At 41.6% G+C, this 24,956-nt stretch overlaps 1 protein-coding gene across 3 annotated transcripts in view; it reads right to left on the reverse strand.

The window, feature by feature from the left end:
* Positions 1-24,956, reverse strand: part of BMERB1 (bMERB domain containing 1) — a 59,576-nt gene that overhangs the window by 12,861 nt on the left and 21,759 nt on the right. For all 3 annotated transcript variants that reach the window (XM_074552934.1, XM_074552932.1, XM_074552931.1), the window contains exon 2: positions 10,547-10,670. In XM_074552934.1, coding sequence (XP_074409035.1) covers positions 10,547-10,670 — 124 coding nt within the window. The remainder of the gene's footprint in view (positions 1-10,546; positions 10,671-24,956) is intronic.

The following is a 24,956-nucleotide window of genomic DNA, read 5'->3' on the forward strand; positions in this document are numbered from 1 at the left end:
TGTAAGAGGAGGTCTGAGATTTCCTTTGTTTTCTGTTATTGGATTAAAGTGCTTGAAGTTAAAAATGGAATGTAGACCAGGTTTGCTGGTTTCCTTCCCTCCTTCCAGGAGGGTTTGCAGGCACTAAGATTATTTTTAGTTCTGTTTTAATACATTCCTGCCCCAGGAGTAAAATGCTTGTAATTGTTGGAGTTTCTGAAGATTTGATAGTGCCAGTCCAGGAGCTGGCCAGAGAATCAGGTGTCATGCTAAGTCACAGCTGACATGATTATGTAACCAAAGGTCTCCATGCAGGGATAAAAAGTCATCTCCTTGGTGGTGAGCAGGCTGAAACCAGCCAAGAACCATCAGCAGTGATGGAGAAAATTGGGGGATTGAAGGAAAGAGATGTGTAGAAATAAAGAGAATTGCTTTAGGGATGGGGATGATGTCAAGCTGCAGACTGGAGGGCCTTGAGGGGAGGCTGCCCTTGGGTACTGCAGGTGCTCATGGCTCTGCCAGAGCTGTGGGGGATCTGCAATAGTGGAAGTGTCCTTGGGACTACCAGAGCACTATAAATGTACAGAATCACTGAACTCTTAGAGGCTGGAAAATGCCTCTAAGACAATGGAGTTCAGCAGTTACCTCAGCATGGCACCACATCCCCAGGTGCCACATGCAGATGCCTTTTGAACAATTCCACAGATGGTGACTCCCCCACTGCCCTGGCAGCATGTTCCAATGCCTGATCACCCTTTCAGTCAAAACGTTTTTCCTTATATCCAATCTAATCCTTCCCTATGCAATTTGAGTCCATTTCCTCCTGCCTTGTTGCTTGTTACGTGGGAGAAGAGATCAACCTCCACCTGATGCTACATTTGACTCCTTTTTGTCCCTGTCAGCTTGGCTTAGTTCCTTAAATCTGCTAATTATAAATCTGTGAGATCACAGGCAACATTTAATGAATCCAGAACAGGTTGTTTGAGTCATTTTGGTGTGTGTTTGTCACTGATATTGAGCTCAGCACCTGGTGCTGCTGGTGCTGCAGGACACAGAGCTGGCAGTGAAGGGAACAGATTGCTGGCCAGCCTTGGCAGGGCAGCTCCCAATCCACAGCTCCTGCTCTGCCAAAGGAAATGGGTCTGACTCTCACAGCTCCTGGTTTGAGCTCTACTAAAGGAAATGGGTCTGACTTTCCTTGCTGGAAGTGCTCTCTGCTGGAGGAACACTGCACAGAAGCTGCTGAACCACAGCTTGTATTGAATTGTACTGAATTACACAGTAATGTAATTCAGCTATTGTTTCAGAGAATTGAAGATGGCATTTGAAATTCCTAGTCCCAGAAGGGTCATATTTAAGGTATATTTCACATAAATTCAGAACAGTGTCTAGAGGGAATGTCTGTTTTTCATTTTCACTGGGGCATTGCTCAGTTCTCTTGAGCTTGGCCATCTCCTGTGCCAGTTACAAAGTTCTGCCATGGATCAATAGTAACAAGAGGAATTTTCCTGAAATTGCCCCACTGTGGAGGGGAATATTTCTCCGTGTGGCTAAAATTGACTAAGTTAATTTGTCTAAAAACGTATAGACAGTAGAGAAGTCAGATTTCAATTCACAAGTATCAGCCCTTTGCAGCAGCACACAGAAGATTCTATACAAAAAAATAGAGCCTGGTTCATTTGACCTGCTCTGGTAGTTCTATTTTTGGATATTAGGCACAGGAAGGAGGAAACTCTAGGGCTGGCTGTGCATTGTCATTGTCTCCAGCAGAATCAATGATACATTTCCTTCTTCATTTGCCTTCATGTTTGACCTTTTCTTATTTTTAAAACCAGAAAAGCAACTATTTGTTATCCCAGCTGAAAATAATATAAAGGTTTCTGGTATAAAATTAAACACTCACAGTCCCTTCCAGGGCTTTTCAAGTCACTGGTTACTCTCCTATTTATAGCAGCAGACCAGTGACAAGGACCACTGAAATACCACAGGGCAAGGGGCATTTTACTGCAGAACATCCTGGCCTGGAGGAAGCTCAGCTGCCCAAAAGGGGGGCCAGGCTCTGTGAGTGCCTGATGGGCTGGGGGCTCCCAGGGGACAACCCCTGCCCCTTCCACTCCTGCAAACCACAGCACAGGTAGAGCTGGGAAATGAAGAACAATTTGGGATAAAAGGTTACATCTGGAAATACAGTGCTAAATTTCTGCATGACAAGGTCGAAGATCAAAGCTGCTGCTTCTTCTATTACCAACATTTTGTGACAACCACAACACATATTCAATGTAGAAAATGCTGTTTAAAGAAAGTTCTCTATTAAAGAACTGTTTTTCTAGCTATTCAACAGAGACAATAATGGAAATCTTTTCTAAGACAAAAGCATTTCAACTACCAAGTTTACAATTAATTAAATACTTTCCGAATGATAAGTTTATCATTATGCACCACTAAAAAATTGCTTTTCCTTTCAGAGTATTTTAATGCACCATTTTTACAACCTCACATTGAAAGTATAATGTTGTGTTTTCCTCTGGGGTTGATGGCTTGCTGTCAAACAGGGCAAAGGAGATGGGGCTGCAGAGATCCAACTGAACTAAGGCGTTTTCCTTCCTCTGGCAGAGCTGATCTCTGCACTTTAGCTTAAAGTGCACAGTGCAGAACTTTGCAATTCTGTCCTGAACTCTTGTTCTTGAGGGTTCCAGGCATGTGAGGAGCTGGGAGGCTTGGCAGAGCTGGACCTCAGCAGGCACAGTGACATCCCTGGGGCTCCCACACCCTTGGCAGTGCCCTGGAAATGCTGTTCCTAATCCCAGAGACCTCGAGCTTTGACCATTTGACATTACAAAAGCACCTTGTGCCATTTCATAGCTTGCAGTTCCCTGGTTATTTCCTCAAGGGCTCTGGTTGTTTCCAGTGTGCTTGGGAGGCAAAGCTCAGTGTGACACAGCCACAACCTCCCCCTGTCATGCAGGAGAGCCTGGGCCACACCCGGCTGCACCAGGACCTTACAGCTGGGCTGGGTGTTTCTCCTCCTGGTGCCTTATCTCCTGAAGCTGACAACCTGACATTTCTATTTATTGAATAATATGTATCATCACACAGCTGCCTCCTCCTCTACAGCCTCCCCAAGTCCATCCTATGTTCTGAGAGCAAGATACAATCAGGAAGAAAAAAAAAAAAAGGTAGGAAATCACAATAAGTGATGCTGTATTGTTAAGATTTCAGAACTGTGAAGGAGAGAAGATTTATTGCTCCTTTCCATGAAAAGACAGATCTTATCAGAAAACACTGACAACAACAGCTCTATTCATGAGCAAAAACCTGGTTTTGCTGGTGTTACTTATTTACACTGCAGTAACAGCAAGGTGCAAAACTCAGAGAAAAGTACCAGGTACGAACACAGAAGTAAACAATCCTAAGGGAATTCCTGCTTAGCCTGAGATGGCAGAAAACAGATAACATCCAGTACAAAGGAAAAAAGGAAAAGCAAAAGAATCAAAAGTACCCAAGAAAGCAAAAGTCAGAATGCCTGCTTAGCAATAATATAAGCAGTGAGTTAGCACTGCTCCTCACACTTCTGCCAGCCTGTTTCATCTCCTTCCTCTCACTGTCCCTTCCCAGGGTGATGCTCAGTGTGGGGCTCTGTTGCCACACAAGGCATGAAGCCACTGAGAAATCAGAGTTGATGTCACATTAGTGAGACACTTTTAGGAGTGTTAAAGTATTTAGTTCAGAAAAGAATTAAAATTTGAAATGAACTTGGTTCATACAGAGACAGCAATTACTGCTGCCTTTTCTCACCTGAGAATGGAACCCCCATGAACACATTTTTCTGTTACTTTGCAGCATTGCTTTCTGAGCTCAGCCAGTTATAAGACTGTTTGTTTCGTATTCCCACTTTGTGTCTACTAGATTTACTGCACTCATTTTAAATTAAAACATGGGATTTCTCAGTTGGTTTATTTAAGGTTGCCATCACCAAGGGAATTAAGCTCTCACTTCAGCAGTTCTTGTGTATTTTGGGGTTGTTTCCCTTTGCAGGGGTTGCATTAAGGCAGGCAATCAGCAGAGAGGCCTTTCTGTATTTAAAGTACCTGTATATTTAAATAATATACCTGTATAAATAATATACCTGTATATACCTGTTAAATAATATACCTATATATTTAAATAATATACCTGTATAAAATAATTCTGTATTTAAAATAAAATGTGCTGTGCATACTGAACTGACACAAAGGTGAGACTTCCTCTGACCTCTGTGGATGTCCTGTTGTTATTCAAAGGAACACAGAGTTTACATTTTCCCCATGAATTTGCCCTAAGTTTGAGATTCTACCATTCTACCCAATACCCTCCAGAATGATCATTACTGACTGTCCCACCTCAGCTGCTTCCAGCAATGGATACATCAATACCACAGCAGGACAACTGAGATTCATGGAGTTTGCAAACCAAGAGAAGGATAAAGGTTATAAAGGCAAGTAAAGAAAAAGTAAGCCTGATTTGAAGCAAGAAAAAAATACCAAACTGGGGATAAACGATGTACTCTGGACAGCAAAGTCAAGTTGCAGCAAACTTTTCTACACAAAAGGTCTGGGATTTCAAGTAAACAAACATAGTAGTGTAAAATGGTCCAAAATCCTGACTAGAACTATGCAGAATTTGGATGATGTAGATGTTATGAGTACTCTGGAGAAAAGGCAGTCATCTACTAATGTGTAGTGAGAGTGTACAAAGACAATGACCAGCTTTAGTTCTGAGCCAGTGTGGAGGTGAATTTGGCCTCTTCACAGTATTAGTTTAGAGATGTAATAATCACACAGACATTAAGCAAATACACCACTGCATTTATAGCATTTTTACAGATTAAAAAAAAAAGTTTAACAAGTAAAATGTTTTCAGTAATTGCCTAAAGCAATCTAATAGGGCTTTATATTTAATATCTTCTATTCCCTACACATTAAAAAACTGCCATTCAGTAGCACCTACATGGCAGAAATAACCATCCCAAGACAGCTATCACAGGTGGAAGCAACTTGCACAGTTTTAGTTCAAGGTCATCCAATAAAGCTGGCTTCAGGCTTTGCTTTCCATCTGGAAAGCCAGCAGTGGCAGGCACAGGCAGATCTCCCACAGGCTGTGTTTCATGAGGACAGTGGAGGCTGTTTTATAAGAATTGCATGTCTTTCCAGAGGAATTGCTGGTGAGATGATCTCACCTTTGCTAGTAATATTTACTGGGTGCAAACATGTTAATGTGTTTTAAAATGCATGAATTTTGCACTACAAATTATTTTGAAGTTCAGTAGAGGTCTGGGGGTTTTCTGCCTATCCCTGTCAGCTAAACTGAGCTAACACATGCATCATCCATTTTCACAACCATGTCGGATTTCACAACCAGCAGATTTTCATGCCCCCAGCAGTCCTAAACTGCTTCTGAAGCCAAACACATCCACAGCAGCAACACATTAAATGTGTGACACACAGGATGCTGCCCCAGCAGCTCCCTCAGCTCATGGGTCTGTCATCTCACCAGGAAAGAAGAAAATAAAGGAAGTGGGACAGGAGCACTGGAAAGGAAGAGAGAGTGTGCATGTTCTGACGTGGTGTGTTTGCTTTCCTCAACAGCACAGACAGATTGAACATTCACAGCTTGACCCAAAACTCTTTTTATCCAGAATGTTTTCAGGAAGGAGCTGAGAGAAGCCTGAGAAGTGAAGGAGGGGGATGCTGGCAGGCTGTAAACTGATGCTTGTCTGTACATATTGTCTCCTTCAGATCTATATATGCTGAGCTCTCAGCTATTCCAAAAACAAACCAGGAAGAGCTGGAGATAGCATCTGATGTCTTCAAGGTATATTTTCATTTCCTGGGCTGGCTGGAGACAGTCACAACAGCTCCTGGCGTAATTTTATGAAATTTGATAGTATCAGTATCATTGAAGGAGAGATGCTACAAACAGCCACAATTCCTACATAACCTGGCCATATCCTGAGGAGGTCCATCCTGGGCACCAAGCAAGGCAGGGTCCTGAGACAAAAATAGCATTTGATAATGTAATTACAGACCAAAGCACAGTGCATCTGCTCCGCTGTGACTGAGGTTGCCTGAGCTAAAATATGATTGTACAATATAAATTGTGGCATTACCTAATTGAGGAAGGCTTGATTTTATAATCTGAAAATTGTCTCCTTGTAGACTTCAGGTAATTCTTCATAGCAAGCAGGTATTCAGCTAGAAGTGATCTGGATTTCCTGGGTATGAAGAGCACAGCTGCTTTCAGCTGCCCTCCTTTTGTTTTCAAGGAGGAAACAAAAATAAGGAGCAAAGCAAAGGACACATTTACAAAGGTTAATACCTGACTTGCAATTGGCACAATGGTTTGGGAAACATCATGACCTGTTAATCCATTGCTTCAGCTCATTTTGCTTTCTTTGTTTCTTTTTATTGATAAAAAGAAAAGGATTATCTGAAAACTGGCCTCTTATAAAGTATACACTACAGGATGAACTATTTCACTGTAGTATATAGCAAATAGGTAAGAGTTCATCTGCTTTCCTTGCTTTTCAAATCAAAAAATTTCTGGGCTCAGGCTAAGAATAAGCTGTCACATATTTAATTTTATTGAGTTTCATGCAGGAGAATTTTAAAAGCTGTGTTTTGCAATAAAAATTATTACATTTTGAAAAACAGAGATGTCAGTTAGAGTTTCTGTCGTGTATATTTTTGCTTCACTTCAGAGTTCCAGAAAGTCACACTGTTTAAATGTATCTTTGTGTGACAACACTTCATCTTTAAATGCTTTAGTTTTAATTACTGAAATGAGGGTTACATTATGTTTAGTGCACCAATAAGGAACTTCCACTTCTCTCTGCAAGGCAGAGGAAAGAGAGTGTACAAAGACTGCAAAGTAGCACAAAAGAGTGGAAAATCACATGTATTGAAACTGTACAGATATTTATGGTCTTCACTTAAAATTGTTTGCTGTTTCATTTTTAAACAGGGTAAAACCTGTTCCCACTGCTCTCACAGATGGTTTTTTCTCTATTTTGGTGAAGTTTTTTTTTTTTTAATACAGTGATAGGCAGGCTACAGAAATATCTGTGCTTGTCTGAGAGTGAATCCTTGGTCTGCCACTAAAAACCAGGATGTGCTGCTCTGTGGGACTGGGGACAGCATTTGTGGGCCTGGCATGGAGAGGCAGTGAAACTGCAGCAAGTTCATAAATGTATCTTCTGAATTTTAAAGTAATTGTGATGGGTACTAGCACATGTCCAGTCTGTGGGTCCCCTCCAAGCCAAGCTGCTCTGTGATTCCATGAACAGCCAAGGACTCCTCCTGCAGAATTTGGGTTGTGTGAAGAGACAGGTGCTGTACAAAGCACAGCTGAGGAACTGCCAGAAACAGCCTCACCTTCCTGATGGCCTCACACAGGAACAGCTTTCCCTTGGTCACACACAGAAGTGTGAAATATGCAGCCCAACTCCATGTCCATGAGCATCCAGAGCCTGCTGGGTTCTTTATCAGTTGGGTTTGTTGGGGGTTTTTAATGGCTGATAAACTAACCTGGAGCAGTTCTCTGCCCAATGTCCTTATTTCATGGCCACATTTGCATCTTCTTCAAGGAAAATAGCAAATTCCATTAGCAGCCTTAGAGCCTATTCCCTCCATGGTTAAACCTGACAGAGGAAGAGCTTGCTGTGGTTTCCACCAGCAGCAGGCCCAGCTTGCAGCGTGTTGTTGTCTCATTCTTGGGTGAGTATTTCAAACACAGGGTGGGGTATTTTTTAGCAGTGTTTTCTTGTCTTATTCTTGAGTGAGTATTTTTAAATGCAGGGAAGAGCTGTGGCACCTGCTGGCGTGTGCAAGCAGAGCTGACAGGCTGTGTGTGCTGTGACCCTGAGGGCTGGGGACACTGAGCACAGCTTTAGAGCCCTGCTTTCTTTAAGCACAGCTACAGTCTACTCTTCCTGCTTTAGAATCTGTCTGCATGTGAATAAAAAGATCAGACAGACAGCGAGAAGAAAGAACCATTATTTTAAAAAAAAGTGGCTGGAAATGTGAGCTGTGCCTGGATGTGCAAGTGCTACAGAATCCTTTCACTGTGTTCATGCTTTCATAAGAACTATTTAAAAAATACCAATTTAACCCAAGAGAATTTCTATTCTGTTGCTAACAGCATGAAAGGCAAAGAAGGGAATACAAACATACCACACAGTTTCCCTAATGCTAAGTATGTGTTTTATCCTTTTGCTCTAATTAAAGGAAAGGCTAAAGCAGATGCAAAAGCTAAAGAGCTGTGGCTCTCATTAAAGCTGCCCTGGCACTCTGTGCTCTGAGTGTAGGTGTAGAGCTGCTCGTTAGCAGTGTTCAAAGCTGAGCCTGCCTAAACCTGGCTGAGGAGGCTCAGCTGCATTTGGTTGGTTGGACAGGTCATTCCCAGGGGAATCCAGTCCTGTCAGAAGAAATCAGTTACTAAAATTCATGACCTACATACAGACTTCTGGTCTTTGGATGTTGGCAATTCATTGCTTCAGAAATCAAATGAAAAAAAGAATATGGCTACATACAAAGTCTTCCACAATATGTCTATGAATTAGTTTATGTAATTTGCTTAGTGAAACAGATACAAAACTTGGACCACTGAGGTAACCATGACATGTGCTGTTAATCTCAGCAACAGGTCATTAAAATACATTTGTCATTGAAGACAAATGTAGCCAAGCCCTTCTGTCAGTGCAAACCCCCAGCATGAGAGGCAGTAAAGAGCAGGTGCTGCTGTATTATTTGGGTATCACTAGCTTGGGTACCACTGCTTCTCTCTGGCCATTCCATTCAGTGGCATTCACAAACTGAATTTAACTGCCCCAAGGATTAATGAGCAGTGTCAGAACACTTTGCCACACTGCAGGGAGCAGCTGGGCTGGAAGCTGTGTGAATATCCCTGGAAAAGTGGTCATTAGGTCTGTGCAGCTGAAGGAATGAAAGGGTCTGTGGCTCTCCATGGCTCAGAAAAGACAGAAACTGGGGTCCCCTCTGTCCCCTGCCTGCTGTGCCAGGACCTTGGGCCAACCTCCTGCAGGCTGGAGCTCAGGAGCTTCCCTGCCTGTGCCAGGGAGAGGCTGGCAGTGCTCTGGGCAGCTCCAGGCAGGGTGAGAGGGTGGGACCTGGCCCAGGAGGAGAGCAGCTGCACAGTGTGAACACCAGTTGTGTTCCCTTTTCAATAAGCAAGCTCTCCTGTGTTAAATCCCTTACTCAAACACCTGCCAGGCAATACAGAGCAAAGAGTGTGAGCATGGGGGAAATGAAAAGAGCAGACTGGATACCAGAACAAACAGAACAATCGCTCTCATTCACTGGGGCAGTTTATTTCAGTGCTTTGTTTGATATAGAAAATGTCAAGAGAAGTGCAGGGTTCAATGATGAGGCTTCTTCCAGATTAAATTTATGTACAAACCAATAACCAAGTAGTGATTTGACTATCAGGAGCAGGAGTGACAAAACCTTTCCTGTTCACTTTATTTGTACCACAAAGGCATTACTAAAGGTCAGTGCCACTATAACCAGTCCTTACTCCAAAGGTGTCTAAGCAGTGATTCTGGCAGAAGTCTGGGATAACACTCAAAGATGTGCTGTTTGCAGAGGGGTGAGGCTTCCAGCTTCTGGCAATGCAATCAGGGCACTAAAGTTAACCTCCAGTGTAAGAGTCAAAGCACCAGCCCCCTGTACTTGAACATAAACGGAAAGCCAGTGAGTTTTTTCAGGCGACTGAAGCTTCATTAATGCCAAGGGTCTGAGCTCAGCAGGTTTTAGAGCTACTGAAGTTCTTGGCCTGTCAGCAAAGGCATTTGTTTCTGACCTCAGATACTCACAGACTGAGGATACTTCAAAATAATACATTTCTAAATTTGATGACTTAGGAATATTAACCCTATTGCCTTCACCATCAGAATTGAATTAATATTAACAAACCTACAGTGAGGCTCCTATGCCTGACCTTTTTGGAAATCCCTCTTGGAATATTGATATTTAATTTGATATATCAGAAAGTGTTTTGTGTTCATAACTTAATGGCTTCCATTTAACAAATGTCAAGTCTTGGCTGCTATTAGTGCAAAGCACAGTGTGCTGCTCTCTTGTGACAGGAGCTGTCTAAGACCACTAATGAAGCAGGAATAAAGCCTGAATTAGGTTAGACTGTGGAAGCTTCAAATCCCCTACCTGTTGATATTTTGTTCAGACAAATATCCTTGCCACAAAGGACTGAAATCAGGTAGGAAAAGATGCTGCAGAGACAGGCACTTTGCTAAAGTTTCCTTTTGTAAGAGATCCATTTTATGTATTCTGCAAATCGTGCTGAATAAAAAAAAGGTGCTGAATAAAAAAGCAGTAATTTCCTTTGCAACTACAAAAATCATTTCCCAACGGCATTTTGTAAGTGCTCACCTAACTGGGATGCTCTTTATCTTTCTCCCTTTTAAAATGTCAAGCAGATAAAAGTCTTCTAAATACCATTCTTTCCTATTTTGATTAATTTTGCATAGTGTTTTCCCAGAGGGATTGATACTTACATAAACCTGAGTTCTGATTCTCTTCTGACTAAGACTTCCCGAAGTCTCTGGATCTTTGCCATCTCAAGCTCAATTTCCTCAGGCATCATTGTTGTTTCAGCCATTGAAATGATGTCAAGTTGATCTGTGTGTGGAAGCAGAGAAAATGAATTAAGCCAGTCAGACTGTCTTAATGGTGTTTTTCAGGAATGTAAATTAAATCACAGAGCTACCTAACTATGGAGTAATTAATTCAAGCAGCAAAAAATACTCTAGCTGAATGCTGTGCTGACTGCTTTCTCTATTGTTTTTTCTGATTACTTGCAATGTAACAGTTTAGAAGGGAAATACTCCCTAAGCCAAAGTGACAATCATTTTGTTAGTCAGGCTCAGTCATCCCTCTGAGGAATCCCAACCCCATCCACAGCCACCATTCCTGAACTGATACCACTGCCACAAAACCCTCTCAGAGCAATCACCTGCAGCTCTGCAGAGTCCTACCTTGGTGCAGGCAACATAAACCCATGAATATTCCCCAAATTTAACCCCTCTAACTCTCCCTGCTGCTCACCCTGGAGCTAAAGCCCAGCCCCACCAAGAGGAGACAAGGATGGGCTCAGAAATGATGCAGGAGCTCATCCTGCAAGGGCATTAAAATGGGAAAAAGCACTTTGCAGTAATAACTTGGCAGCTGGTAATGCCAGGGTGCTTCTGTGATTATTTCTCCATAATTGATGTGTTATCTCTGTAACCCAGAGAGAAATAGGGCTATGGACAGAACCTAAAGCAACCAATTTATATGAGATGGGTTTGGAAAAGAAACTGCTTGGCCTCTGGAAAACCCCATTCCAAGGGTTCATCATACTTGGCCTTCACGTTAAACAAGAATTTAGACACTGAAAAATAGGTTGGCTGCATATCTTGGTACCCAAATGTTGAGATATTCCTGAAAAAAAAACCTGTTTCAGTTGTATTGATTTGAAAAGGGAAATATAGAGAAATATACAGAGGTCAAATTATACTCAGCATAATTATGCAGAAAACAGCAGACAAAAAGCACCAGAAAATAAGCTGTTCAATTAATTAAGAGAAGACAAATTCTGAAGTCCCTCATGACAGACTAAGCACAGCTGAGAAGAATTTCTGACAAAAACTTGGAGTAGCAATGAAACTACAAAATCTCAGCAAATAGCCCCTGTATGAGCTTAGTTCATGGTTCTCCCAAAATGGAGGCAAAGGAAAAACATTCTATACTATATAAACAAAATCTATTTCCCTTGTATTTAAATATAGATTAAATATTTTTTAAAGTTACCCTGCTAGTATTATCTGCAAATTTTGACTTCCTTTCTTAATTAAGAAAGTGGAGAAACAAAAATAAAACATCTTTTTTTTTTTTCAAGATAACAGAATCTTGAGAAAAAAAAGTGAGACAGATTTTGAAATGTCTGTCATGAGAGAACAGCCATGTTTCAGAAGTTGTTTTTAAACTCAAATTGTAAAACTGGTCTGTGAATAAGGCTGTCTTGTGTGTCTGAACACACAAATGCTGCCTGTACAAGATGGATTTCCCTATTAGAAATCATTGTGTTTGTTGGAGTATATTTAGATGATGTGTAGTCTAAATGTCATGAGGTTCTCACAGGCCCACCTCTCATTTTCACGGCTTGCCAGAAATACAACAGGAGATGGGAAGTTATTCTGATGCTACCATGAATTAAAGCCAATAATACTGGTAAAGAGGAATATAAACCATAAATAAATTACACATACATATCATAAAATTAGCTCTCAAGAGCTCAGAAAACAGAAAAAAAAAAAAGGTAACTAATTTACTTGCACTCTGCAGCTCTAGCTGTAAGTGCCCTGGTGTCACTGCTTGTGTGAGGTCAGCCTCCATCCTCTGATTTCAACAATTCAGGAACAAACAAGCTTTTTGTGATGTGCTTAAAGCAGCACAGGAATTAGTGTGACAGGCAGAAGTCTGCTCTGACCCCTTGCAGAACAGAGATTCTCCTTCACATCCCACTCAACATGTCCTTGAACCAGAGAAAAGATTTTTGAAACCGACCCAAAATTCTGCAGTGTTTCCAAAAGACTCAAAAATGCAAGCAAGGCAACAGAAGTTCGAAAGTGGGGGGAAATAAACACAGAAACCATCAGACATCAGTTCACAGCTTGTGTGCAAGGCTGGAGATGTGGCTGAACCCTGGAATGGAGCACAGGTGAGGACACCTGGAGAGGCCAGGGCAGGAATTGCCACCCCAGCCCTCAGCACTCCCCACAGACACCAACCTCTGGCTCTCAGCTCCTCTTCTAACATCAGGGATAACTGGCTCACCTGGGAGCAGCTGTGCTGAAGGATAATTAATTATTTTTCATAAAATGGTTTGAGCTCCTGGGATGTGAACCACTGGGGAAGATTATGTTAACATTATTGAGCCTTTAAGTAAAGCTCTGACTCTGTCCCAGTGAGCAATGACACCTCTGAGGCATGGTTCAGAACAGCTTCACACAGAAGTTTCTTACATTTTCAAAAAAGAAAGAATGAACATTTTATTTTATTTAAAGCAGGTATGTAGTAGTCAACTATTTTTTTAGCATATAGTGAGCTTCTTCCTGGTAATGACACAAAATTCATAAAGTAAAAGTGGAGACAACAATGAGATTAGTCACAGCCAGTGACAGGATTAAACTATTTTGTCTGTTCTGCAATCTCCAGGATAATTTTCAGTGACAAAGAAACAAGTAAAATGATATTATTGTGTGCACAAAAAGATAGCATGAAAATAATTACTATAGGGAAATAAAATTATCAAGCAATTACACACAGTGAGAGGGACTGAAGAAGTAAGCCTGAAGTTATTAATGCATAACTTTGGTTCAATTTAGACACAGACTGGTATAGTTAAACTGGGTATTAACTTAATGATCACACTTCATCCTCAGTGTGGCAGCCAGAAATAGAACAGTGGCCAGCTGTGTTTAAAAGCAACAAAAATCCAAATTGCCTATTAAGTCAATAAGTGCAAAGAAAACGTTAAAAGAAGCCTGAATTGACACAATGAGAAATGGGAGGACACCTCACACCTGGTGCCAATAGTTTAGAGCCATTGGGAAGGGATGCTGTGATTAATTACCAGCCCAGCTCCTGCTGCTGTCACTGGTGGTGGTCCCATGGGACAGGCCCCCTGTGCTCTGCAGCCATTAGTGCTTTAATTGTCACTTGGGGCTGTCATTGTCACTGTGAACCAGAGGTGAGGCCTGGCAGTGACACAGAGGGTCCCAAATCTCTGCTGTGGAACCAAATGATGTCATTGTCACTCTGGGCTCCAGAACAGCTCAGGCACTGGCAGGGGACACGCAGGGAGAAGCTGCAAGGGTGGGATCCACACCAAGTGCAGGGTCTGCTCCAGCTGGGCCATCTGGATCCTCCTCTTTATGGCTGCTCTGAACCCAGTCACACCTTCCAGAGCCTCTTCTTTATGGCCCTGCTGCTCTGAACCCAGTCACACCTTCCAGAGCCTCTTCTTTATGGCTCTGCTGTTCTGGAACCCAGTCACACCTTCCAGAGCCTCTTCTTTGTGGTTCTGCTGCTCTGGAACCCAGTCACACCTTCCAGAGCCTTCTCTTTATGGCTCTGCTGCTGCTGGAACCCAGTCACACCTTCCAGAGCCACCCCAGTGACCCAGCAGGAGGAGAGCTCCAGCACAGGGCAATGGCCCAGCTCTCCAGCACTGCTCTTCTCCATCCTGGCCATGGCTGAGCCATCCTAAATGAGACTGTCCAGCCCATGGCTGCTGAAGCTCCTCAGAGAATGGTGGCACAGACCAGCTGTGAGACTTCTCTGATGTGGAAACCACCCAGCAGCAAACCTGCTCTTCAGCCCACCCAATGATGGTGCTCCAGCTAAAAATTTTTTTAAGTCATAAAAGTCAACTTCATTTTTAAGTCAAGTTCATTTGTTCTGAACTGGACTTAAATTGAGCACTTTGAAGCCTACTTCTCCTCCCTTAAATTGTATAAGACAATAACAAGACAATCCATGTTAAGAAGATGTTCATGGATAAGTTTTGCTCCAAATCTGGGTCAGAACTTTTGGGGCTTTTTCAAAGAATTCAATTAAATTCTCAAGCTAATCCTGTTTCACTGAAGTATATTAAGTGTTAATAGAGCAGAGTACAGCAAGTAAACTCCTAATGCTACTTCACATATCAAAATCAAGACTCTCAAGACCATTATTAGTTCATGAGACAAAGCAGAAGTAAGCAGGAGGCACAGGTCAGAAACTGATGAACAGAGAATCAGCTAGTGCCACTTCAAAGGAGCATGCTTGGAAATTTAAATAGTTGCATAACGCAAAAAAATTAATTTATTATATTTGAAAATATTCCAGATAAAAATATTCATGTGAAAAGAATCAGATTATTCTCATAGTTGGTCACTAACATGTCACCTGGAGGCATGAATGGGGGCTAGCCTTGCAGCCAGCCTTTTACTGTACCTTCTGTTGTTGCCTCACAGTTGAATTTTTTCTGTTTGATTTAATCCTTCTGGTGCAGGATGCAGTGGCTAATAACTAACCTGTACAGGAAAAACTACATTTAATTCCTTATTTCTAATCTAGCCTGCTGCAGCATTCTATTGCTGTGAATCCTAACAATTACTGAATTTGGCATGTGTGTGGCACATTGTATTTATTCAATGCTTTGTGATGGAATTACCATATAAATACAATACAAACAGCTGCAATGTCTTTTGTTCCTGGATTGCCTGAGAGGCTGCAGCCTTGTGCAATTTCAGATGGGTAGATTGGGGAAAGGGGAAAAAGGAGCAGTGAGCTGGTTGTAGTGGCAGTGGGCACATCCCACACCCCTTTCACTGCCTGCCTCTCTTGGTTTGGACACTGGCAGCAGTCTGGCTTTGGGAAACATCCCAGGAATGTCCTCATCCTGCTGCAGAATACAGCTCACAGCCATTTCAGGGGTTCTTTCAGAAATGCTGTAATCTTCTCTTTCCCCTCAAGGCAATCTCTTCCCTCTGCTTGTCAATTTGTTCTCCTGTTTCTTCTCTAGCACCAAGAACAGGCTGGTGATGGCACAAATTCAGTAAATTTGGGATGGTGCTGCTGGTTCATCTGGCCTCAGCGGGCAGCACAAATACCTGGTGAGTTTTAGCACTGTGGAAAAGCAATCTCCAAAGGCAACAGGAGTGTGCAGAGGCTGTTACTGGAGGAGCAAAAAGCTGATGTGCTGCTCCAGTCACACTCTGATGGCAAAAGTTCTCAGAATTCCTTTGCTTGCACTGCTGTCAATGGCACTGAATGCAGGAGATAACACAGCTGAATTTTGCTTCTAGCAGGAAGCTGATTTGGTTTTTCTTCTTCTTATTGTGCCTGTTATCATTTTTGAGTCCTTATTGATACTTCTCCATGAATGGAGCAACACATTTAAATTTTGGGCGTCTAGCATGTAGAGCCATGAACTGCACTCTGGGCTGACAAAGGAGCACAGCTCCTTCACAGCTGGCCAGATGTGCTTTGTCCCTGCAAGCAGTGGTAGCCCAAACTTTCTGACAAAATTGTTTCTGCTGGAAAATGCCAGAGAAGTGGCATTCAGGGATAACACACTGCATTCAGTACAGAAAGAATTCTGTGCAAAGACCCTTGTTTCCTTTCAGTGTATGAGAATCCAGAACAGCCTTGCACTTCTAGAAATGCTAAATTTCAAAAAAACCCAGAAGTTTCAACTGCAATGCAGCTTCCAGATGCATTAGAGCCCTGAGATGCTGGCTTAAACCAGGCATCAAGGCTTCAAATATTTTTGCCAGACAGCAGGGCACCCAGAAATCCCAAAGGGTTTTTTTTTAATGCTCCATGTCTCAGCATAAACCTCTGGGCTGGCTGAGTCCCCTTAGAGCTTGGCTTTGCAACAGGCAGCTGTGAAAGCTGGCAGCTCCAGGGATCCTCTTTGGCAGGAAGGGTCCAGAGATGCCTCCCGAAAGCTGATTAAACACCAGGATCTCTGGGAGTGCCATGGTCACCCTACATCCCCGCTTCACAATAATTTGGAGAAGAGGAAAAAGAAGTGGGGGGTTTATCTGATTTGTGGGGAATTGTGGTGCATCTTTGCTTCCAGCAGACCTGACACACAAAGCACTGGCCAGCTCAGCCCTGTACTGTGCTGTGTAAAGATCATTTATGTTCTGGGACAAACTGCTGGACTCAGGCAGTTCTTTGCATCTGCAGCTCCTCAGGCAAGAGATCAGAATTTCATGTCTGTAGAGAGACACATATGATTAATTCTTTTCTCTATTCATCCATCTCTGCTCATTCAAAACCCAGCACAGATCATTCTGTTTGCCATATAATCTCCTCCCCAAGAACTATTAAATCATCTGCTGTGACTGGTGATGGCTCTGTCCATCAGCCAGCTCTGGTCTGGGTGTAATAGCACAATTATAACATTGGGATTTATTTTGTCCAGTTCATTAATACTTTTTTATTCTTTAATTATCACAGATTTACAGCACAGACATCTTCACACATAAGTTTCTACTTCCAAAGTATTTCACTCATACTATAGCATATGACCCCATTTTAAAATTAGGTGAGCAGAGAACATAAAAAGCACTGTGTGCAATTGCCCACTGCACTTCCAGAATCACGGCCCAGTCTGTTCCACATCTAAGAGCCTCTGGTTATAAAAAGATTCTTTCAGTTGCTTATCCTGTATGTTCTTGTTCTTACCTCCAAGCTTTGACCTTTTATTTTTTATTATTTACCTTTGCAAGAAAGCCTGTTGGCAGCAGTCTATTCTTCCCCATTTCAGCCTTTTGTATGCTTGGTCTCACTGAGCTTTCTCTCGAAATACAAATGCCAGATTCACAGAGTTGAATGTTAACTCCTTCCTCTAACTCTGAAAGCCCTTTTGGTTCCTTTCCTGTGCTATTATCCTCAAAGACCTGCACACAATGTCTCCTGTCACATCTGATGGAGGTGCCTGCAGTTGTCCCCTGCCCAGACAAGATTCTCAGCTGCTCTCCATCTTTTAGGCTGTGCTTCTGTAGAACAAGTTGCACTGCACTGAATACAGCTGGTTTAAAAACTGAACCTGAAAGAGACCCTGCTTTGAGTTTTCCCACTGAACTACAAATCCCCCAGCAGAAATAGACAGTCAGTGATAAAAGTGATTGCTAATTAAGGATGGTCTTCAGTACTTTGCTAACTATAAGTTTTACAGTTAAATGATGGTTCCAACTTTCTAATTTAGGGACAATTTTCTGCCCTTGCTCCCTGTTAAAATATATATATCAGCACAAATCCATAGTGATAAGATCTATAAAGATCTTGCCTCTTAAAAAAAGCATCAATTAAAGTCTTGTTTGTTATCCTGCAAAATTTATAAGCAGTAATTATTCTTGGCTTTGTTTTTTGTCAGTTTATGACAGTTTCAGTTTCCTAAGTGGGTAATTATGCAACCCTTTAATCTTACACTTCCCCCAGGAAAAATATATCTCTAGTCTTAAGGAACTGCTCTGTGCATAGAAAGCCTCATCTTGGTTGTAATGATATCCTGAAAAAACAGCTCATCTGGCAATAGTTGTTCTTCCTGCCCTGACAATGGGATCCTGTGAATCATCACCAGGCTGGAGTTCTTGTAGAAATTTAATGTCAGGCATAGGTCTCAATGTGATATTCAGACTTAATGAACCTCAAAATCTATACTGCTATCCTATACTTGGATTATAAATTCCATTTGTTCTACCTTGCACTTCAGCTTTCAGATTTCAGCCCTCTCCTGGCTTCTGATGCTGTCAGCCTTGTGGTGTCACCTGCTCGTGGTGATGGGGACAGGTCCTGTGAACCAACTCAGGTATCTGCAGGCACAGCAGGGCAGGCTCAGGAAGAAGAGAAGATTAATTTGACTATTATCTGGGGATTTACTCATTAAGGTAGGATTTAGCTGTCCGAGGTCCAGTGTCCACTGCAGTCATTCACTGCCCCTACAAAGATTGCAGACTCTCTCCATGCAGGAAGCCATAAAGATCCATCCTGTCAAATTAAACCCTCCCTTCACCAGAGAGCTCCATCTCTGCTTTTATGTTCCTCCCTCCTAAGGGTGCTTGTGTGTGCAAGGAACTGACTCAGTACAGTGGGACAATTTGCTCCTTAATTATCTGTAACTAGAGCCAGTTCTAGCTGTAAATCTGTGTTTGATTTGGTGCTGGTTTGTAGCAATATCAGTATGATTTTCATGGTGGTGTTTTCTACTCCTGGGAGTTCTGCTAGCTTTCTCTATTTTTATATTCTTTGATTTGTGACTCACAATACTCTGGATACTCTGGGAGGACTTTCCTCAGTAGTACCTTTTCTTGCAGTAGTTTAAGAGCTAATGCAAAACCACATTTACAGACTAGGAAACAGGATTTCAGTACTCACAACAATAAACGACCAAGAAGTCAGAACTTAACATTGAACTAAAGTTTCTTACAAAAGATAAGGAAAAAGCAGCTTCCTAATAAAATCTGTGCATAAACAATGAATAAAAGCCCCAGGCCTGATTTGATTATGCCATAATATTGTCATAAATACAGATTTTTATTTGTGTGATAGAAATTTGCAGGATGTAAATAAATTCGGGATATGCAGAAGGATGTCCACTGAGATAAATTACCTAATGGCACTTACAGGTTGGATCTTGAAAACCCTCAGGGGCCTTGACACTCCAATTACAGGGCTCAACTTTGCTACTTTGAAGTCGATTCCAAGACTCTGTCTGGGCAATTTGCATGCCCCAGCCAATTTCCATTCACTCAGTGATAACAAGGGTGCACACATCTCTCCAGCTGGTTAGAGGGCAAACGCATAAAAATGAGGAAAACATAACCATGAAAACAGCAAAGGGAGTTGGAATTAATATCTCTTTATAAAAACCTTTTTAAACTCAAGTCCTATCGAATTAACAATCCCCAGACACATTATTCATGGATTCACACACAATTCTCCACTCAGCTGAAACCAAATCCTCTGTATTAATACCAGCTGCATCTCTGAGTTGAGGCAGTTTTCAAATATCCAGATTCTAAATTTGGCAGATTTAACTTATTTTCCCTTCTGGTGGCTGTGATAAGGTCACACCAGCTCATGCCTTCAGATGCAAGCTGGCCTGCAAATGTCTGCTCAGAGGCCAGCTCAGGATCATCTCAGCACAGTCCTTTCACACATTAAACACAAATACTGAGCAGCACAGTGGGTCTGTCCTGGAGCCTCAGAAACCCTGACAGAGTGCAACAAGGATTTGCTCACACACAGAAATTTTCAGAGCAATTCCAGCACACTGGAGGGGCATTGTCACCCTTGATTGGTGCCTCCACTGCAGAGCCCAGCTTCCAGGGCCTGAACTGAGCCACAAACTCTCCAAGACAACTTCAGTCCATTTGCAAAATAGCCTGTGGTATCTCATCCAACCAATTTTGTTGGGCATAAAGAAGGATTAAGTGGGTTTGAGTGGGATTTAAAGAAAAGCTGTCCACATAATTAGGTCTGCAGAGATTTATGACAGACTTCACAAAGTACTATAATTGAATTGTGCAAGGACATTTCCCAGACTTCCTACTGTTGTTTCCAATTTTAAATAAACTCTAGTTTGGGTACCAGTACCACATTCCTTGTTACCAGCTGCTCTGACAACAGGACTTACACATTTGGCTGGTGATTTCAGGTGAGGTGTGAAAGCAATTTCCCCCAGACCACTTTCCATGTCAGTCTGGAACTAAGCAACCTAATTTGTCTTGCTGGAACTGAAATAACAGAGTGGCATTTTCTCACCTCTTTCTAGGAGATGTACCACTGTGTTTTCATCAGGGATTGTCCTACTGACCTAACCACATGGAAGGGTACCCTCATTATCCCAGCAGGACTAAAACCAGAACCTTCCCCTAATGTTCTCTTCTTCTGGTTCCTCACTCTTCTCTCTGCCCCTACACACAAATAAACAAATAAACAAATCTCTGCATGTGAGACAAACCAGCTGAGTTCTCAAGATACTGTTTCATATACCATATACCACAGACTTAGAGAAGATTTTCGTAATTACACACCCAATCTGGAATGCGTTCCGTTTAAAATGCTGCTCAGAGAAATTCTCAGTACTAAGGCAATGTGTGACCTCATAACTCATGTATGAACTCACTCTGTTCTGAGAAAATCAATACAAACACAAATACTTGGTGCAAAGTTTGAGGTCTCCTCTACGAGAAGTCACTTTTCTAATGAGGCAGGTGTTAGAAAAATGATTTTTTTTTCATCTGAGCCACAAATTTCGTCTCAGTGCACCTCCACATTACAAAGGGTGAGATCAAGATTTTTTACATATGCTGAACATACAGTTCCCTAAGAATTAGCCATCACAAACCCAACAGATCAGAATCCTGTTTCTTAAGTTGAAATACCCTATTTATGAATTAAATATAAGCCTAAGAAGAGCTAGAAACAAATTTGTCTTTCAGTGAAATATTGGGATACCACCAGCATAAAATCTGTTGGTTTTTAAAATGAATTAAGCTAAATTGTTTCCTTTTTCCTTCTTCTTTTCCCCTCAGGTAACCTTTCCTATTTGATTTTATGGCTTTACAATGAGATTTTCCTATTTCATTAGGTGTTTATCTCCCCTGTTGCTATATGAAAACTTGCAACCAGCAAAGAAAATAATATTGGCTCTTTTCAGGAAGTGTTATCAGACAGAATGAATAGACAAAACCCACTCACTATAACCTGCCTGAGACCACTGTTCATACAGTAAATTCCACAGGATTAAATAATGAATTCACCTTTTGCTTGCAGTTTTAAGCTCTGTGCACTAATTCTTACATTTAATGGGAAATTATTTGTAAAAAGGAAAATACAAGCTCTATTTAATTATTTCCTCAGAACTGATTATGCAAAGTTAATGACCTTCTGGATTAAGTAAGCCTTTTGTGATGAATCTCATTTTTACAAACATTTATCTGAATTGATTATCTTTGACCTAATTTGTGCTGGTGCAGACTGGGGTATAAAACAATGCTCAAGTACTGCTATAAACAGTTCATGCTATTTTATTTGCATCTGTTTGCACATTTTTCAGTTTGTTTGCAATATTGATTCATTTAGAAAGATACACATCTCAAAACAGCCATCTCCCATGCTGCCTGTTTCTTTATTTGACTCACCAGCAAACACCCATTTATCCTAACCAGCATCTGATAATGCCCTGTGGGTTAGCCCACAAAAATGTCATTGTAAGAATGCTGTCCATTCTTCTTGGAGAGCAAACAAAAACCTCCCCACTGTTATTAGGGAAGGATGTTCCACAGGACCTGGAAACTGATGAGAATCCTGATCATTTGTCTAGCAGGCAGAAAATGGTTTCTAGCTTGGATATTTTGTCTTTCTACCACTCCAGAAAGGGGAAATCTGGGGAAATTATTGAAAGGATATTCGATGAGATGGGATCCTGTTTTTCCTGCTCCTTGTATATTTTACTCCACTGCAAAGGGCACTGGATGACCCCCTTATAAACACACAGAGAAGTCTCTTCTCTCTTGTGCAGAGTGAATGCAAACATGCCACAAGGACAATATTTTCTTTGCTGTAAATACCTACATATGCGGAGGACTCACAAGAGACATTTTTTTCTTGCTTGCAACACAGTGATGTAACACCTTCCCAGCATGAGAACAGTTACATCAGATTTACTCTGTTGTGGCTAACCACATAATTTCAAAACAATAAAATTAAGTGCTATGATTTTCTCCACTACAAGAATGCTTTTACAAAGATATTTTAGACTCTTCTACATAAAAGGTAAACTACATAAAAAAATAACCTACTGAGGAAAAAGCTCACATCAGCTACTATGAAATGACTGCAACTAAATAAAACTAGAAAGATGCTTGAAAAAATCCTTTGCCTGGGTAAGAGTGATGCTGGAAGAGTTCTTGTACATGTTCTTTGTTTCTGATAGGGAATTACCCTGAAATTTCAGCTCTCTTGCAGGATATCTCTGCTGAACAGACACAACTTGGACCACACAAGCTGAGAATGTTTTTGTGCATTAGGTGTGTCCAGCCTCAGATCCTGCAGCTCTGCATAAACAAGCCCTGGAGCAGGGTTTGAACCCTGTCCTTCTTTCTCTGAATGAACACAGGAGCTGAGGCAGAAAGCTGCAGTAAAGCCAGGAGGAATCAAGGTGGGATGAATTAAGCTCATTTATTCCAGCACACTGTGTATATCAAATACAAGACTGAGCACAGGGGAAAATGCTGCTGGAGCCAGTGCAGGAGCTGGCACCCACCCTGATCAGGGAGTATATGGAAATAGTTCCATAACATGTAAACCTTGAAATAGGCCTTAATATTCCCCTCCTCACCAGATGATTGTCCTAGTACCACTGTTACATCGCTCGTGAATACTTTTTTCACTTTATCAGCAAATAAATAAAGGACCACAGTGGTCACTGGCTGCCTGCAGGCAACTCAGTGCTTCTCACACACAAGAACCAGTCACTTGTCCTCGCTCCAGTGACCTCCAGTGCCTCAGAGGCAGAGAAAATAACAGCCAGAAATCAAACTGCATTAGTTACCTCCTTCTAGAGGTCTGATTTGTGAGAACAGGCACTAGCTTTCCTAGCAGCTCTCCAATTATTTGAAGAGAATGCAAAAGAGTCAGGAGTTGCAAGTCCCATAGTAGCCAGCCCTTGGTATCTGCTCATTGATACCTTCACACGGGGGGGGCTGTGCAGGACAGATCAAGTGCTCAAAACAATATTTTATTTTTATTTTATTTTTCAAAATAACCTGTGTGAGACGAAAACTTGCTTGACATTTAAATAAACCATGATGCTGACAATGCAGCTGCTATTGGATTTCCATACTCCTTTCACCTTTTCCCATGATGCTATGAATTGAAAATACAACCTTGTGCACTTTAAACAGCAGTTTGTCCTTCAGAGAACGAGGAGAACATACAGCTGTGTGCAGCCTGGTGGGGAGCTTTGCACAGTGGATGTGATCTGACAGCTCTTTCTATGAAAAAATGGATCCAAAGCAGGACACAAAAAATGAGGGAAAATTGCCTTTGAAGGTCGAGCCAGGAGCCCTCATTGTCAGTTTTATTCAGTGGCACTGGGTTACAGCTTTATCTGTGAGGAGCTATTTCAGAGTGGCTCAGGGAAGCTGCCAGGAAGGCTCTGGAAGGGGTTTCTGTGCCCAGCCCTGCATGAGGCTGGAAATAGAAACTGGAGCAGTTCCTCGCTGTGGCAGGTACCTTCCCTCGTGTGGATCTCCACTGAAACCATTGCACATTCCCATCTGCAACAAGGCTGAGCTGAAGCCACGCTCCAAGGAAAGCAATTCATGCTACATCACTTCATTTTACGTCATGGAGATTTAAAAAGCAGTATTAAGAAACACAGATTACTTGTTCATTTACTTCTGTCATTTTGCTCAGTGGTCAAAGGAAATAGCCTGTGGATTTCCATTTTATTCCTCACCAGAGTCAGATTCTGATCCTGTAATACTAACAAAAAGCTTCAGCACTTATGTTTCAAATGCTGTGACAGTGCCAGCTACAGTTAATGTTCAGGGATTCAAAATTTATTTAGTTTGGTATTCTTAAAAGACTTTTTCTATCCTTACTAATTTTTTTTTAATTCCAAAACACTAAGTCAACAAAATGTTCACTCTCAAAGAGTCTTGTAAAACCTCTTTAGGAATAAATATATGAGCATCAGTTGATAAAGAGCAGCATATGTGCAAGTGAAATAATAGTAAAATGGCCACAGGCATTTCAAGATTTCACACCTTCAAGACATTCTCCTATGAAATTATCTGAAATAATAGTAAAATGGCCACAGGCATTTCAAGATTTCACACCTTCAAGACATTCTCCTATGAAATTATCTGACTGCATACCAGAGAGTTTGCTTTTCTGTCTCTCCCCACCATGTGATGTGATTCTCTAACACAGTTTTCTAACAGTGATCTAAACAGCTTAGCTGGTAGGTAATTTTAGGTAACCTTAGAACCACTGGGTAATTATTATAGACATACAAGTCCAATCCAGTAAAGACCAAAACTGATTCTGGTGTAGAGAGCTGCTTCAGACAGCAAAGAAACTGGTTCACATAACAGATCCCACTTCAGCAAGTAAATAAATATTGAGAAAATGCTCTTCAGAAGCCAAGGAAAAAAAGGTGTTTCTCATTTGATGGGACAAGTAATTTCTCAGAGGGATGAATGTTGCTATTCTTGAGGCCATGGGCATACAATGTGTACAGTCTGAGAGCAGAGAATCTTACTGGGATCTTGTTCCTCAGTGTATGAGGCACACAATATCTGCAGGGAGCCACAGGCAGAAGCTGTGTCCTTTCTTAAAGATCAAATAGCCAGA

Source organism: Zonotrichia albicollis, chromosome 16 (assembly GCF_047830755.1).
Source record: "Zonotrichia albicollis isolate bZonAlb1 chromosome 16, bZonAlb1.hap1, whole genome shotgun sequence".
NCBI classification, from domain to species: Eukaryota; Metazoa; Chordata; class Aves; order Passeriformes; family Passerellidae; genus Zonotrichia; species Zonotrichia albicollis.